The following is an 18,591-nucleotide window of genomic DNA, read 5'->3' as shown; positions in this document are numbered from 1 at the left end:
GCCAGCTTGTCAATCTGGCTAACTGTCGTGCGCAAATCCTACAGCAAAATTGGAACGATGTCCTTACTTCTAAATTGTAAGGATGTTCGGGAAAACACATACTTCCGGGTTTCCCACCTGGATGTCCACCCCCCCACCCCCCCACCCCCCCTCCCCTGTTCTCTTCACGGCCCTGAGTCAATACTAGGGCCCATGAGTCAGATCAGGACCTGATACCCAATTTGTGCTGCAACTTGTGTGCTAATGTGCACCTGAAATCACTACATCGATTAGAAAATGGCAGTATAATTGTACTGAATATTACAGAAATGTTGCCCAGTTCTGTACTAATTTGTCATTCACCTTTTGAGAGGTCTGTAGTATGGTGAGTGGGTGATGATATCATCCAGTGTAATGGTGATAAAAACTGTCTCTGGACCTGTCTTTCAGTTCTGATGAGTTGCTAAACAGAGGCCTTGTCTCCCTGTTCTGGTGGATGTACTCCCACCTCTGCTGCCAAGAGGCAGTAGCATGTTCCTAGACTCTGCCAGTGCTCTTTTTGGTTGCCTGTTATATGTGAATTGCTGCCCAGACTGGACTACTCTGCCTCTGTCACGAATGTTAGATGCACATGTCCTATGCTCCCCCATAGTGAATTGCTGATCTGAGTTTTGCCATTGTGGGGAAGTGCTGAGTGAAGGACCTCACATTTCTCAACAGAAAAGCCTGAGGAAGAGGGGCAGCTCTGGGCTGTACTTGTATATCTCCCTGTGGCTGATTTCAGAGTAACATTAGTAGTGCCCTGGAAGCAAATATCTATTTTCTGTTATGGAGGCAAAAACTCAAGTAAGGAGAGGATGTAGATTAAAAAGAAACCATGTCCATCTTTTTTTAATAAGCTCATAATACCTTCCCCAATAACGCATTGCAGTAGTGAGAATTTGATTATCCTGTAGCTGTTTGAAAGAAATTTGAATTCACTGCTGCATTTTCATTTCTGCTGTAAGGTCCAGCTGCATTAGTCTGTGCAGAAACCCTTCGTCAGGAAAGATACAGAGGACGCATAATAATGGCAACCAAAGAAAAACACCTGCCTTATGATCGCCCAAAACTCAGCAAGGTTAGTAAGAAAATAACTGTTTTGTGGAACAAATATGTACAATAATTAGGAACATTGTGCAATCTCTAATTTTTGGGATTAACTTTGTATTATTAAGTCACTTAGTTTTGTGATATAAATTGAACATTAACTCGGCTCTGGGTAATGCAAGATTTATATATCTGGAACATAATCATGGTAAATCTGGAATTGTGTTTGAAAAATGACAAACATTAAAAGTAATATTATTTTGTTTGTGAACTGTAGGTAAAAATAATGCAATATTTGGTCTCCTAAATATAACTTTTCTTAACCCCTGGAATATGACCCTTTGAGAAGGATTTGTTGTAATGCCATTCACCTCCCTCCTAAGATTCCAATCCAGATCAATGGGATGAAAGAATTGAGGGTATTAAGCAAAATCAGTTTTGTCAGTCTCAACCCAGATTACCACAGGCATAAATCCACAATGCAAAATTACTCAATGTGACTAATTTGGGACTCTTGCTCTTAGAAACTGCTGGGGATGGATAGTGTAGGATATTGTGGATACATGTCAGAAACTTTTGTGTTAAAGAAAATAACTGAGTGGTGCCAGCTACATAACCTTCAAGCAGGTACAAGTGAATAATGCAGCCACATCACAGTTGATTTACTTTTCATAAATCACAATCTCCATATATTCCACATGTACAATTTGCACATACGTGAAATATTTTTTCTGTTTCTGGCGCACTTGTGGTTCAATTTCCGCATTGGTTCTCCCGCTTGTCTGCCGTAACTTTGGCCACTTTTCCAAGATTTTGTCTGCCCTTCCACTGAAGTGTGGTGGACAAGCGGGAAAACCCCCAGAGAAAGTCACCCCTTACTCCTTAGATGTGGAGTAATATATTTCAGGTCATGTGATGCAGTCCTACCCATCCCTTATTCTCAGCATCATTTTAAGTTTGCAGGGTGAGGTTCTGTCTCACCAGCAGTTAAAGAAAAAAGTTGTTTTGCTTTGTAGGAGAAGAATTGATTTTGAATATGTTAGTAAGTTTATGCATATTAGCATATTTAAAATTTCCAATTAAAAACCTCGGTTATATTAGTTTTAAAAACTTCTCTTCGTTTAATCTGTTCATTGATTCATTACATTTTTCTACAAATTGACAATGTGGGTGCTCGTACATGCTATAATGTTTGTGATATGATTTTAACATTGGTACCATCGCTTTTGGCGCATTTTGCAGCTGGGTATGTAATGCATGACACCTAATGCATCACAGTTCTGGTGGATGTCAGTGGAAAGCTTAATTCGGTGCTTCAGAGGCCATGACTGCTGCTAAGATTGCAATAATGCAAGTTGTAGTGGTATAATACAAAATATTCTTCCAAGGCTAAGGGCTAAGGCACATTACTGAGGCAGTATAGAGAACAATTAGCTCTTCATTTGACCAGTGCTGTACTTGGGAGTGTTCAAAGCTGATATTGGGCTCAAAAAGAGGAAAATGCTCTATTACTCAGCACTGATATGGTCCATTTTAAGTTTCCCCCAATGGCTTGGTGACTTCATCCAGAGAGTAAGTGAACCATACGGAAGGTTTCAGGTTGATCCCAGTTCGTGCTTAGTTAGCTGATCTCAGCCAGGACTACAATTGTCCTCAGTGGCCCTGGGTTAGGATGGGGAAGATTGGCCAGGGTTCTGCCCCTGATTGCTATTCAGCAGCCCATGCTGGAAGTGCTTAATTGTGGATTGTGCATATGTCTGGACATTGAATGAAGGCAGAATCTGTGCTGCAGTCAAATAGCCTGTGAGCAATCACTGCCAAGGCAATATCATGAATAGTGGTTACTTTGTATCGAGGGAGCCTGGAATTTGTGGACCTGTAGCTCTTTAAGAAGTCAATGTCTACAGGAGTGGAAGGAAGAGAATTGGTGAGAAGAGAGAAAAAAAATGGCCTTCAAAAGTCCAACTGGCAGACACTGGAAGTGTCAACTTCATTACCCAGAGTCTATCCCCAAGCTATTTACCTCAATAATCTGTCCTCACCTGTTTGTACTGGGAATGGACTATTTGTTACTTAAAACTGATCAGGTCTGTTAAGTACAAAGCACTTTTCCTTTTTGTGCAAAGGCAGTTTTAGCTTGTTTGGTTTAGAGGGTGAGATAGTACTTGACAAGTTAAGTCTGATCAAAGCACTCGTTCATGGTTGAAAAACGCCACCTTGTTTGTTATGACTGCAGTTACTAGGGATCTAGTGAGAGTGAGTTCGGTTTTTCTAATTTCCCCTTGTACATTCATCTAAATGAAGGAAAAGAGCATTCAAAGGGCATATTGAGTAATAGTTTTAGGCTTAAAGGGTACATTATTATGGCAGGTGGGATCCAAAAGAGTTTTTGTAACCTCTGGTGTAGGACTAATGAAGCACTGTGGACATTAGTTTAATGTTCTACCATTATATATCGAGTCTATAAGCACAGAAACAGGCCATTCAGCCCAACTGGTCTGTGCTGGAATTTATGTTCCACACAAGCCTCCTCCCTCTCTACTTCATCTAACCCTATCAGCATTCCCTTTTATTCCTTTCTCCCTCATGTGCTTATCGAGCTTCCCCTTAAATGCATCTATGCTATTTGCCACAACTATTCCTTGTGGTAGCATGTTCCACATTCTTACCACTCTTTGGGTAAAGAAGTTTCTCCTGAATTCCCTATTGGATTTGTTAGTGACTATGTTATACTGATGACCTCTAGTTTTGGAATCCTCCCCCCGCCCCTCAAATGGAAATATTTTCTCTGTCTACTCTATCAAACCCTTTTATTATCTATCAGGTCACCCCTCAGCCTTCTCTTTTCTAGAGGAAAGAACCCCTGCCTGATTAGTCTTTCCTGATAAATATATCCTCTCAGTTCTGGTATCATCCTTGAGAATCTTTTTTGCACCTTCGCCAATGCCTCTATATTATTTTTATAATATGGAGACCAGGGCCACAATTTTAATATGTTGGCCAGATCGGGGCGGGGGTGGGGGGGGTTCAATGGGCATGCGGGAAACCCGAAAAATAAATCCTCATCGTTCCCCGCGTGATCGCGACTTAATTGACGTCACTTAACGTTGCTTCCGGGTTTGGCACCCGAAAGCTGCACGGCGGGTGGACTGCGCACCCGCATGACGTGCTGTCAGCTGGAGTATCTGTATTTACAAGGCCATTGCAGCAATGGCTTTTGCTGCACAAAGGAGCAAGCAGGCACAATGGAGCAGCAGAGGGGCAAGCCATTTCCATGATTTAGTGAAGCCTTACTTGAGGTGCTGCTGGGCAGGGTGAGGAGGAGGAGGAGGAGGAGGAGGAGGGAAATTTTGTACCTGGAGGACAGGAGGAAGCGCCTTGCCTCTACCACCAAGAAGGCCTGGCTGGATGTGGCTGAGGAAGTCACCAGCAGGAGCAACATCTCCCGCTCTTGGGTGCAGTGCAGGAAGTGCTTCAATGACCTAACTAGGTCAGCAAAAGTAAGTGAACTTACTGATTTTCCTGCATTCTGTGTTGCACATCACCCAGCCCCCCCTCACATTCTGCACTGCCAAGACTACTCCATCACTTCACTCCTCACACCCACTTAAGGCTCATCATCAACTTACCTTCACTTCCTGAGCACTTCCTCTCCTCCCCATTTGTGATCCCACCACTACCACTCACCCCAATCCTGATCCAATGTTATGCCTCTGTCTGGTAGTCACCCTCTGATGCATCTCTTTCATGTCAGCCCTCACCCAAAGCAATGCATCTGTTGGCTAACCACTTCACCCTCACTCACTCACACATCTGTACTTTCTCCCCTTGTAGGAGAAGAGGGTGCAAAACGCATGCGAGAGGGCAAGGACTGGAGGGGGGCCACAACAGATAGTGGTCCTCGCGGAGGAGGAGGCGTTAGAGCTCAGCCGGATGGTCGAGTCCCTGTCCCTCGGCGTGCCACCCCACAAATGTCTGGTGACACAACTTTGACACTCATCACACACAACATGAATTGTTAATAAGCTTGGCATGTTGAACACCTCAGTAGGCTCATGGCAACATTACATCTGTGGTGGTTCTTAGTATTGCCTTCTGTTCTCTTCCAGGCCCTTCAGCGACCGAAATAATGGGAGAGGGTGATTCCTCAGAGGAGCTCCCGCCCTCTGAGGGCGCACCGTCACATCTTAGCGAGCCATCCACCAGCGCAGATACTCACACCTCGGTGGGTCCTAGTCCTCAGTTAGTTGGATTGGCACCTGGTGAGTCACCACACACAAGTAAGCACAAGCAGACACTGGTGGCAGGGGTAGCTGTGAAGAGTCCACGTCGGTGGGTGCACTCCTCACCAGGCTCTGCTCAGCTTGGACGCAGATGCTGAATCCCGGGGGCCATCCTTTAAAAGGAGAATGATCGAGGGACAGCAGCACATTTGCGAGGTACTGGAACAGATGCTAGGCGCACTCTCTACAGTAGCGGAGAGGATGGAGGATTCCACCACCTGCATGAGTGGAATGGTGGCACAGATACGGGAGGGAATGTCTGCGATGGTGAGAAGGCTAGCCTCCAATGAGCTTCAAGCACGGCTCACAAATGAGTCAGTTCAGGTCCTGACAATGGCCGTGCAGACTCTAAGGTGGCAGAATATTGTTCACCCAAACAGCCAGTCAGATACTTTACAAGTGGCCTTACAAGGCATCACACATGTCCTCCAAGCTGTTCTCCAACAGTGTGGTAGGAGTGATGTGGCCCTGGCCCAGGAGAGGGATGATGACGAAAGGAGACACGGAAGTGGGGACTCCCCTCAAAGCGCTCCCACGATTCACCCATTGCCTCCCTCTCAACTGGTTCCTGCAATGCTGCCTCCTCTCCAGGTGGCCAAGTCTGCCCCTGCATAGCTGCAGGTGGGAGCAGTTTTTGGAGGGGCCCTCATGGGCTCCAAAACCCAGAGGTCGTAGGCCAAAAGCATCTCAGCAGTCAGAGCATGAATCTAGGCAACCTGCCACTACCTCTGCTGAAGCCAGGGATGCACCAAGTAGAAACACTAGAAAGAGAAAGGCTAAGCAATTGTAATTCACCAAGGGTATGCACAAGGGTGTCTGACGAGCTGTCATGTTTTTCATTTATATATTTTTATTAAATTCACATTAAATATGATCATTCTCACCACTCTGCCACCTCTTGCCCATTCTTGAAGCCATTTCGTAATACTGCCCTTTCATGTGCTGCTTCATGAATGGCAGGACTCGATGCCACCCCAGTAGGTGTGTTTATAGTGGGTGTATGTGTAGTTGTAGGACTGATTTATGCAGGTGGCGGGGGGGGGGGCCTTGTGCTGGCGGTGCTCGTTCCAGGTGGCCTGAGGACTGGACTATCCTCATTTTGCAGATGCCCTTATGAGAATTAGTCCAATATTAGTGAGTCCCCCTGGCCTCATGAGCAGCCAGGTGAGCTGATGCGTTGCCCATCCTCTTCCTGGTCTTCCTCCTCCTCCTCCTCTTCCTCCTAAATTTTGATGGCAGATGTGGATGCTGGATGAGGGCACGGGGCCTCATCCGCCGGTAAACCTCTCTGTTGCGTGATGTTGTGGAGGACGCAATAGACGACTATAATTCTACCCACTCTCACTGGTGCGTATTGAAGCGCTCCCCCAGATCGATCCAGGCACCTAAATCGCATCCTCAGCAGTCCAACGGCATGAAAGACCTGGTGGTGATGTAACTGTCATTGTACTGACATTGTGCCTCGCTAACGGGGTTTCTCACAGGTGTCATGAGCCACGTCTTCAGGGGGTATCCCCTGTCTCCGAGGAGCCAGCCCTTAAGTCTGTTTAGTGGGTGGAAGAAGGGCGGGATGTTGGATTCCTGTAGAATGAAGGAATCATGGCAGCTGCCAGGGAATCTGGCACACTCATGAAGAAATGTTTGCTGGTGGTCGCAAATGAGGTGCGCGTTGATGGAGTGATATCCCTTTCTGTTGATGAACAGTCTTGGCTCGTGTGGCGGCGCTTGGATTGCTACGCGTGCGCAATCAATTGCACCCTATACCCGTGGGAAGCCAGCCAGAGAGTGAAAGCCCACTGCCCTCTCAGTCTGGCTGAGGTTGTCCATGGGGAAGTTGACGTAGTGGGACGCCCTGTGAAACACACCATCGGTGACCTGTCGTATGCGTTTGTGGGCAGATGACTGAAAGACCCTGGCGATGTCACCGGTGGCGGCTTGGAAGGATCTGGAGGTGAAGAAGTTGAGGGCAATGGTGACTTTAATGGCAACGGGCAATGCAATGCCACCAGGCCCAGCCGGGAGCAGCTCTGCATGAAGGAGCGCGCAGATGTCTGCGACCACCTGGCGACTCACACTGAGCCTTCGTAGGCACTGCTGCTCAGAGAGGTCCAGGAAGCTCAGCCTCAGTCTATAGACCCTCTCACAAGGGTAGTGCCTCCTGCGACGTTGGCCACTCTCTTGTTCCCCTCTCTGCTCTCGTGCAGGTCCCTGTGGCACACCTGTCTTGTGGAGCTGCAAGTGGCCAAACTGTTCGCCGTGCCTGCCGCAGATGGTAATGTGCCTCCTTCTCGGATGTACTGGTGATGCAGCCATTGCGCGCCCCCCAACACCCCCCCCCCCCCCCCCACATCCTGATATTGTCAGTTTGAGGGGGTCCAAAAAGTAATTAAATATGTATAAACAGAACAATTCTGAGTGTGAACCAAGAATTCTCAGTCTAAACATAAAAAACTCCCAGCCAATAGTTTGTCTGAGCGAACAGTGCCCTGCTGCAATTACACACCTTTTATCCCCATCTGTCAAACAGGGATTTAAATGGCCAAGTGGCTGCCAGCTGCGACCTGCCTAATTTCCCATGGCGTGCTTCACACAGCACAGGAAACATGTTGAGGCAGCGCTAAAATAGTTTCCCTGCATGAATAACCAGATTAAGTACCATTTCAAGTACTTTAAAGACCTTAATTTCTACTTTAAATATTGTCCCACTGGCTTTAATTGCCGGTGGGACTTCTGGCTTCCTGAAGTGTGCGTACCCAGATAGGTCTGGGTCGAACACGTTTTTCAACGGGTTGTGGCTGGGATTCCCTCCCGCTCCATAAAAACCTGATTTTGATTGCCACCCTGCCCCCAACCTACCTGGACTTCGAGGATAACAATGAGCCCCAGAACTGTGCACAGTAGTCCAAGTGTGGTCTAACCAAGGTTCTAGACAAGTTTAACATAACTTCTCTGCTTTTCAATTTTATCCCTCTAGAAAAGAACCCCAGTGCTTGGTTTGCCTTTTTTATGGCCTTGTTAACCCGAGTCGCTTTTTATAGTGATTTGTGTATCTGTACCCCTAGATCCTGTTGCTCCTCTACCCTATTTAGACTCTTATTATCCAAGCAGTATGTGGCCTCCTTATTCTTCCTACCAAAATGCACCACCTCACACTTATCTATATTGAAATTCATTTGCCAAATACACGGCCATTCTGCGAGTTTATTGATGTCTTACATTTTGATGCAGTCTTTGTGTTAACTACACTGCCCAATTTCGTGTCATCCGCAAATTTTGAAATAGTACTTCCGATTCCCGAGTCCAAATCATTAATGTAAATTGTGAACAACTGTGGTCCCAGCACTGATCCCTGTGGAACACCACTTCCCACCTTTTGCCTGTTGGAGTAGCTACCTTTAACCCCTACTCTCTTTTCTGTTTTGTAGCCAGCTTGCTATCCATTCTGCTACCTGTCCCCTGACTCCACGTGCTCTGACCTTAGTTATGAGTTTACAATGTGGTACCTTATCAAAGGCCTTTTGAAAATCCAAAAGGATTTTCTACTACATTACCCTTGTTTACTCATTCTGTTATTTCTTCAAAGAATTCAGTAATGTTAGTCAAGCATGATTTTCCCTTTTGAAATTTGTGCTGACTAGTCTTTATTATATTCTCGTTTTCTAGATGTTTTTCTATTACATCTTTCAGTAAAGATTCCATTATCTTTCCTACCGCCAACGTTAAGCTAACTGGTCTATAGTTCCCTGAACTTGTTCTATCTCCCTTTTTAAATGTAGGAATAACATTAGCTGTCCGCCAGTCCTCTGGCACTATTCCCTTTTCTAATTAATAAATAATAGTGCCTCTGCTGTCTCTTCCCTAACTTCTTTTAATATAGGTGGATGCAATCCATCCGGACTAGGGGTTTTATCCTCTCTAAGTTTGATTAGTTTATCAATTATCTCCCCCCTTTCTATCTTAGGACCATAAGAGATAGGCCCCTCGAGCCTGCTCCGCCATTCAGTGGCTGATCTGATTTTTACCTCAACTCCACTTTCCCGCCTTTTCCCCATATCCTTTGACTCCCTTGCTGATCAAAAATTTGTCTAACTCAGCCTTGAATGTATTCAATGACTCAGCCTCCACAGCTTTTTGAGGTAAAGAATTCCAAAGATTCACGACCCTCTGGGAGAAGAAATTCCTCCTTATTTCCGTCTTAAACGGGCAACCCCTTATTCTAAGACTATGCCCCCTAGTTTTAGATTCCCCCATGAGGGGTAATATCCTCTCAGCATCTACCCTATCGAGTCCCCTCAGAATCTTGTATGTTTCAATAAGATCTCCTCTCATTCTTCTAAACTCCAATGAGTATAGACCCAACCTGTTCAATCTTTCCTCATAAGACAACCCTTCCATACCCGGAATCAACCTAGTGAACCTTCTCTGAACTGCCTCCAATGCAAGTGTGTCCTTCCTTAAATAAGGGCACCAGAACTGTACGCAGCATTCCAGGTGTGATCTCACCAGTATCCTGTACAGTTGTAGCATGACTGCCCTGTTTTTATACTCTATCCCCCTAGAAATAAAGGCCAATATTCAGTTTGCCTTCCGGATTACCTGCTGCACCTGTATGTTGACTTTTTGTGTTTCATGTACGAGGACACCCAGATCCCTCTGTATATCTTTTTTATCTCTTCTTCTAATCTCGTGCCCACCTTGTTAGTCTTCCTGGTAAATACTGAGGCAAAGTAACTATTCAATATTTCTGTCATTTCGCTGTCATTACCTGTGAGTTTATCTTGTGCATCCCTTAGTGGCCCTATCCCTATCCTGATTTTCCTTTTGTTACTTATTTGTCTGTAGAATACTTTACTATTTAGTTTTACATTCCTTGATAATTTAATTGTGTAGTTCCTCTTTGCTTTCCTAATAGTTTTTTTGACTTCTTTCCTAACCTCTTCGTATTCCCTTTTGTCATCCTCTCCTTTATTGTCTATGTACTTAGAGTTCCCTGTCTGTTTATGTTACCTTTGTTCCTTACCTTGGTCTGACCTTTACTCTCATCTCCTATTTCTTTTATCTTCATACTTATGTTATTTTCACCAGATCCCTCCCCCTGTCTTACTAGTTTAAAGTGATATTGACAGCCCTATTTATCCTTTCTGTTTGGACGTTGGACCCATTCCGGTTCAGGTGGAGTTTATCCCAGCGGTACAGCTCCTTCCTGTCCCCATACTGGTGTCAGTGTCCCGTGAAACTGTTTCTAAAAACTAGTTAATTTCTAATTATCTAATTGAATGGCAGAGCAGGCTCGAGGGGCTGAATGGCTTGCTCCTGTTCCTGTGGTGTTGGTCAAGGACAATTTTTTTCAGTTATATTTACTATAATTATATCTATTACGATAAATTCCTGAAATTCCATTGTTTACCTGCTTGTACTGGATTTCGCAATTTATTTTACAATTTAAAAATGTTGAACCCTCCCCATCCTATTTATGACACCTTTTATGACTTATCGCTCCCACGGACCTAACACCAATTATCAGTGGTCACTATGGAAACAGCCACTTGGTTGCCAGGGACTAATGAGCAAGTACTGTATAAACAGAAACCCACCAAATTCTTAACTCCACTGACCTGCTGTTATTCGCATTGGTCCACGGCCCTATCAACTAAACATGGAATAATCTGGTCAGTTACTTGAATAAAGGCAGCCTGGAAAGTGACCCACATAGAATAGTCTTGTGATCATTATTGCCCATTGAAACTATTCAAAAAGAATGCACAACTATTGAGTATATCAGTAGAGATATAAAGCTGGTGCCCATAATAATCTGCTTTCTAACTGCTCCCACCGTAGCAGTGGGATAAAATTGCCAGTAGCTAATCTCAGGATATCACTTTCATCCAATTTGGCATTGCTGTGTGTGCTTAGTGGGGTGAGGCTGTAATAGTATTTGACTGACGTGGTGTTCGGTTTCCACTATCCCAGAGAGAAGTGTGAGATAAGTGGGATTCTTATAGCTTGGAGGACTGTAATTTATTGACGTTGCCTAAATGATGTTTTGTCAAATGCTCTGATTTGTACAGATTTTTGTATCGGTAAAATTTTTTAAAAAGTTATCAGGATGACAACTAAGCTTTTGCAAACCCTGTCAGAGATTAGAAAACAATTGCATAATTCTATTTGAAACCACTGCAAGAAAAAGCCTCTGATACTAAATACAATAGTTGAATTATCCATCAAGATCACTATTACATAACTTTGCATGGAGCCTGGTAGGTTCTGTAGGGGCCATTTTAGCAAGAGAAGCAAATAAGTCTTTGTCCTATGTAAAGAAGGCCTTTGTATAGTATATTGAAAGCAGACATACAAATGTAACCACTGTTACTGAACAATTTAATTTTCCTAACAATCCTGTTTGCACAAGACTTGCCCTAAAGTGTATGCATAAAGAAATGACTTAGGAAATGGCCTGAACCATACAGTATGATAACAATATACAGTCCATTTTCATAACTGCAATGGTTGTTACATTACTATTACCACTACACTAGGAGCCTACTCCAGATTTCTTATAACTGTCATGTCTCTATACTGGTCAGCCTTCCTAAAAAGTTTCTGTTCTATTTTGCTCCTTCTTCCTCTTCCTGCCAACCCTTGGGGGGGAAAAAAATAGCATTTGTATTAGCTGAGAGCTGATCATATCAATCACATTACCTGGATCACAGCAACAGAGATATTAATCAAGCTAACTGATTGATTGTAGCTCTTTTTTGCTCCCTTGTAACAAAGGTAAGTACAGCACATTGTGCATTGTATTTTCTAACCATAATATTGTGCATTCCCTTAGAGCTTGGACAGCAATATTGAAAATATCTTGTTGCGGAAACCAGAGTTCTACTCAACTTATGGTATTGAAGTGTTGACCGACAAGGAGGTGAGATATGACTTAACTTTCTGTGGTAGCATTTTATGGCTACTCTTTGATGCCAGTAGCAAATGGATAAATTTAAAAAGCCTGTGTCACCATTGTATAGTGTCTTGCAAGAGGCCTATATCTGTATACAGAGGAGGGCACATTGTCTCTGCAGCACACTCTCATTGTGATGCCGGTGGTGCCTGGTACTACTGAGAAGATGCAGCTGTAACATATACTTGTGCAATGTAATATTACATCAATGCTTTCCATGTTCAGGAAAAGAGCCTTCCCATACTGCTCCAATTTAACTTTGAGCTAACAGAAGCTCAGACATGATTTGTTTATTAATGATGTCAAATGACCCATCGCCAATGTTATTTCTCCATCCTCAACAGTCGCAAACTATTCCACAACTGGGCAGGTAATTCCTGGCCAGGAATGTTTTTAAAATGGAAATAGAGGGAAAATAATGGAAGTGCACACCAATGGGGATGATATCATCCTGTCACTATCTGTAGTGACAGCATAAACAAATGTGGGAAGATTTCCTCTGGTTGATATTTCTGTGAATTTGTAAATATTCAACAAGTTTACAATTTCACAAAGTATTGATCGGAGGAAATCTCTCTGCATTTGTCGCTACACGTAGTGTCTGGAGGAAATCATCCCGAGAGATCCATCGGCATCGGAAAAGAGAAATGATAGATTAATGCTTCAGGTTTGTCAAAACTCTCCAAGTGAAACATTAATCATCATTTCCTCCTTCATACGCTGATGTACCTGTTAGCCTAAATTCTCCAAGTACGCGCTGGCAGCGAAGAGATTCATCCACCAGCAGTGCATATCAGAACATCACAGGTTCTCTGTGATTTTCCAATATGCACTGGCAGGGGGTGAGCTTCCTCACTGCCGACCGGGACACAGCAAATTACCCCCACTCTGTACTCTCCGACAGATGAAGAAAACAAAGAAAGACGCATTTACGTAACAACTTATCACGTCTCCCTGAAACATTTCAAAGCGCATCAATTATAATGAATTACTTTGAAATGCAGTGACTATTCTTACATAGAGAAACATGGCAGCCATTTTTGCCACAGCAAGATCCCACAAACAGGAATGAGACGAAGAACCAGTTAAATTGTCTTTTGGTGGTGGTAATTGAGGGAGGAATGTTGGCCAGCACACGTGGAAAGCTGCTCTTCTTTGAATAGTGTACGGGATCTTTAATATCCATCAGAGTCACCAGGAACCTCAGTTTAATGTCTTATCCAAAGGACAGCACCTCCAACAAAGAAACACTTCCTGTAGTACTGCAGTGGAGTGTCAGCCCACATTTTGCCCAGTACTGCATCCTGAAGTAGAGCTTGAACCAACAAACTTCTCACTCTGAGGTAAGAGTCCTGCCAGCCTTACTAAGATGACACTCAAAAAGCCAATGTCACTCTTTAACTCCAGCTCTAGAAGCTACAAGGGAATGGCATGATATGATTCTGTGTTTCAAATTTACGTCCCTCATGGTATTGAACTTATAACTATCTTTCCTCAATGTGTCCTATCTCTCAGATGGCCTGGCACAGGTTGGAAATTCATGATGGGGAAGAATTTCTCTGGTTGGTATATGTAGTGAAATTATAAACACTTTCGTTGTGAGCATATTAATGATGTTGCTACACATAGGGGTCAATTTTCGGATGGCCGAGCGGGTGCGTTCTTGGCGGAGGGGCTCCTAAAATTGGAGATTCCCGGAGCGGGTCCGGAGCCCGGCTCCAACCCGCCCACTTCCGGGTTCCCCAATGATGCGAATCGGTCCGCGCGCAGCCCCCGCATGCGGGACTCCCACCGGCAATCAAAGCCGGCGGGATCCCACTTAAGATCATTATCTGAGTACTTGAGGTCGTTTACAGACCTCATCAGTTGGCGATTTTAGGAGGATTCGGATTTTGGACTACCCAGAGCGTGTTTTCCATGCTGGGGGAAACACTCCCATTTTAAACAGACGTGTTGCAGACAGCAGCCAGCAGCAGCTGCAAAGGTCCATTTAACAGGTGCGGGGTAAACCCTCTTTCATTGCAGTAGGGCACTCTGTCACCTCAGACAAAGTTTTGCCCGCCACACCGTTGTCTCCACACTCCAAATTATTAAATCAGACCCTAAACTCTGCTTTCCAAACACATTTACCTACTTTGTGGACCCCCTCACACTCACACCGTCAGGATGGGGGGGGGGGGGTTCCATTGCCGCATTCATCACTCCATTGGAGGACGACCAACATCACCAGCCTCGCCAGGCACGCCGTCCACCTCCGCCATGTGGAGCTACACAACACAGTGCTGCGCAACAAGCACCTGCACAAAGTAGTTGTGCAATTACACGTACACCCACTGTAGGGTGACCAATGGGTGGCATCAAAGGTGTTCATGGAGAACCTCATGAAAGGGCATTATTGCACAAGCCAGTCAAGAATGGCCAAGACGTGGCAGTAGTGGTGACAATATAATATGTAATGTGAGTTGATCAGAAATCAAATATAAGTAAAAACCATGACAAACCCTCAAATACCCCTGTGCATCCCCTTCGTGCTCACGACACGTTTGCCTTACACTTCCTACTACACATACGTGATGAATGCCCTGTGGCTGCAGCACAGGTAGTGGCAGGTGGGGTGAGGCTGACCGTGAAAGTGATGCAAGAGAGGGTGAGTATGAGACAGAGCCATGAGATTGTATGAGGATTGGGTTGAGTGGTAGTGGTGGGATGAGTACTGGCGAGGTGAGTAAGTGCAGGTAAGATGAGGATAAGCTTAGAGTGGGTGTGAGGAGTGATGTGATAGAGAAGTGTTGGCAGTGCAGAAGGAGATGTGGGGTGGGGGCAGTGATGTGGCAGACAGAGTGTAGGGGAATGAGTAAGTGTACTCACTTCAGCTGACCTACTTAGGTCATTGAAGCGCCTCCTGCACTGTATGCAGGTGCGTGATATGTTGGTGGTGCTGGTGACCTGCTCTGCCACCTCGAGCCAGGCCTTCGTGGTGGCAGAGGCAGGCCACTTCCTCCCATCCACCAGGGAGAAGATCTCTGTCCTCCCTCCTCCTCACCCCATCCAGTAGGACCTGGAGTGAAGCATCATTAAATCTGGGAGCAGCCTGCCCCCTGGGCTGCTCCATGCTGTAATTTTGGCTCCTTTCTACAGCATCAGTCAGTGGAGGACTGCCCCTTCAAATAGGGCTCCTTCAGCTGACAGCCTGTGATGCGGGTGCACAGTCCACCTGCTGCGCAGCTTTCCAGCGTGAAACCCAGAAGCCAAGGTAAGTGGCTTCAATTTACTTACGATCACGTGGGGAACCCACCGATTTTACTGGGTGGGTTACCCACACGCCCAGTCGACCTCCCGCTGGCAACTCGCCTCCCTCTTAATATTGGGCCCATAGTGACCAGAGCAATTCTTCCCCTATGTGTGGAATAGCATGGAACAATCAATGGCATGGTAAGTCACTGCACAGCATTTTCGTGCACCTAATATGCATGTTAAACTCCTAGAGTTTAGAATTTTAACTTGGTCTCTTGAAAACTGGACAGGATCACACAACAGCATATAATCTTAACAAAATTTTAGCTCCTCCCAAAGCGGATTCGACATGTGCAAATTTAAATTAGTTTTGATTTTGTAGACTTTTACTTGTCCACTCTAAAAAGCTTCCATTTTCAATAGTTGTCTTGTGAAAAAAATTCTCAGATAGGTTTGCTTGGTGTGTTCTAAAGAATATTTTACAAAAATCAAATAAATATATTCCTGTACATCATAATGCTCACATAAAGAGAACATTTAGCTTAGAGCAGATTCATTCTTTAATCCCAATCCAAACTTGCCTAAATGGCTAAAATGTGTGTCCTCATGTATTGCGCGAAAATAGTCCAAGTTGTGTTGCTTTTGGATTCTTACCTCAATTTTGGCTTTCTTCCTGAACTGTGACTGTGACCCATTATGAAGAGTGCTGTTCAAATTGTTCATCTAAAAGTTGACTAGATTTTGCATAAAATTCTAACCCCCATTCCAAGGAGCTAGCTTTCTAGAGCATTTTCAGTTGCAGCAGAACAGTTTAGACTACAGGCAGCCAGTACCGCACCTTGAACAGCACCTGCTGTCATTTTCTTAATTAACCAAAAGTGAAGGTGATCGTACTCCAGACTGTTTTCGTTGAACCTGTGTTCAGCCACGTGAGAATGTACTATATCATCTATTGATGATGGTTTAATTACTTTAATTCTTGGGCGCTTACAGGACATGTCAGCATCACCAAGGATCAGTGAACATATCTTCAATTAATGAGGTGAAGAGGAATTTTCTGCTTATTTTTGCTTTTCTATAGAGGCCCTCTGGTTAAGCGTTTTTACTGTATTCAAGGTCTGGAATGCTTTCTTTTAAATGTGCCTCTTTCAGATTTAAACTCATCTTCTCTGTTACATTGTGTTTAGGCCATATCTGTGACCAGAGCAAAAAGGAGAGTCGGTTTCAAAGATGGAACCACTCAGCAATATGACTACTTACTGATTGCAACAGGCAGCATGTAAGTGATTGACCCCTTCAAATTGGCCTCTTCTGACTTATGCAGGATTATATGCAGCAGTTACTAGCTATGTGTGGGTTGGATTCCTTCATGACCTATTCATATTAGACCTTTAAAATTTTATCTGACTAAATCCATGCTTTCTTGTTTGCATCTCAAATGAGATTGAGAATGGACTGTGTGGAGTCACAGGAGCTAAGTATATCCTGCCCACCCCATGCTGTCTCCAATGGTTTTTTTTATTCCACTCTTATTAAAATCCTTTTACCCATCTTTGGAAAATTTATTTTACAGCTTCTAAATTCCATTCACTAGCATGTCTGTTTGGATTAGAAATGATCATGAGGAAGAATGGCTTTGTGGTGTGCAGGTTTAAGGAGAGCTTCAAGGGAGACCATGGCATTTCTGAAACTAGAGTTAACCATTTTTGAGTAATAAAATTTAGGCTGGAAGTTGCTGGTTTTTCCCTTTTCTTAAATCCCCATTTCTCTCCTCTTGCCTCCATGCTGCAGAAGCAAGGGAAGCTATTTCAAATGTGTTTTTTATATACTAACGAATTCCCTTATCATAGATTAATTCTTTATTAAAATAAAATGACTCCAATGAAATCCAAAGCGATCTTTTTATCTCCTTCCTCATGGTTCTGAATGTTGCGGTTATTCATGCTATCTTCACATTTGTCTTTTGTCATGCAAAACTGTCTGAATTTTGACCATTCAGCTCTACTACCTTAATTACTATATTTGTTCAGTTTTCCCACCATATTCCCAATGTCTTTTTTTTCCTTCAAACAGCATTTGCAATAAGAGTGTATTACCATTTGGCAATTATCAATAATTTTGGTGGCAGAACTTCCTTACCCAGTCTTTTGACTAACATCTCACTGAATATTGTCCCCAACCACATGCCCAAGAATAGCAAGTCACCATTTGGGGGGTGGGGGGGGGAACTTTTGAGTGTAAACATCAGCAGAGTATAATCTTAAATCTGAATGTCTTTGTGGGTTAAGTGTTGAATCACCTTGTCCATGCTCTTAATTATAAAGAAGAAAAATAGGACTTTAATAGACATTCCTCATTTTATTTTGCTTAAAGGTTTATAGAATTAATCCTGTTACCTTGATTAAATGACTTCATACCATTTTCAGCACCTTCAATGTGGCATCAGTGCAGTGACTTTCGATGCACAAATTAAGAACTGTTTTCAGTTGGTAGGCAGCAAACTGGCCTTGGTGAGCAATTCCTTATATGCAGGGAACAAGCATATGAACTGGCATCATGACATGCATGGAGGTGTATCAGCAAAAATCATATACTTGAGTAACTGCATATGTGCAGGTCAAATGCAAGTGCAGAAGACTTCTGTAGTAAGCTCGTTTAATCACATATATAAATGGGGTCTCATGCTGTTCAAACAACAACAACAATTTGCATTTATACAGCGCCTTTAATGTAGTAAAACATCCCAAGGCGCTTCAAAGGAGCATTATCAAACAAAATTTCACACCGAGCCACATAAAGAAGTATTAGGACAGATGACCAAAAGCTTGGTCAAAGAGGTTTTAAGGAACATCTTAAAGGAGGAGAGAGAGGTAGAGAGGCGGAGAGGTTTAGGGAGGGAATTCCAGAGCTTAGGGCTTAGCCAGATGAAGGCACGGCCGCCAATGGTGGAGCGATTAAAATTGGGGATGCACAAGAGGCAAGAATTGGAGGAGCGCAGAAATCTCGGAGGGTTGTAGGGCTGGAGGAGGTTACAGAGAAAGGGAGGGGCAAGGC

The 18,591-nt window shown here is 44.1% G+C and overlaps 1 protein-coding gene across 1 annotated transcript in view; it reads left to right on the top strand.

The window, feature by feature from the left end:
• aifm4 (apoptosis inducing factor mitochondria associated 4) overlaps positions 1–18,591 on the top strand; it is a 47,493-nt gene that overhangs the window by 9,539 nt on the left and 19,363 nt on the right. The window contains exons 7-9 of the mRNA XM_068008213.1: positions 987–1,099; positions 12,184–12,270; positions 16,725–16,816. Coding sequence (XP_067864314.1) covers positions 987–1,099; positions 12,184–12,270; positions 16,725–16,816 — 292 coding nt within the window. The remainder of the gene's footprint in view (positions 1–986; positions 1,100–12,183; positions 12,271–16,724; positions 16,817–18,591) is intronic.

Source organism: Heptranchias perlo, chromosome 28 (genome assembly GCF_035084215.1).
Source record: "Heptranchias perlo isolate sHepPer1 chromosome 28, sHepPer1.hap1, whole genome shotgun sequence".
NCBI classification, from domain to species: Eukaryota; Metazoa; Chordata; class Chondrichthyes; order Hexanchiformes; family Hexanchidae; genus Heptranchias; species Heptranchias perlo.
The sequence above is the reverse complement of the archived record's forward strand: the minus strand, read 5'-3'. Positions and strand labels throughout refer to the sequence as shown.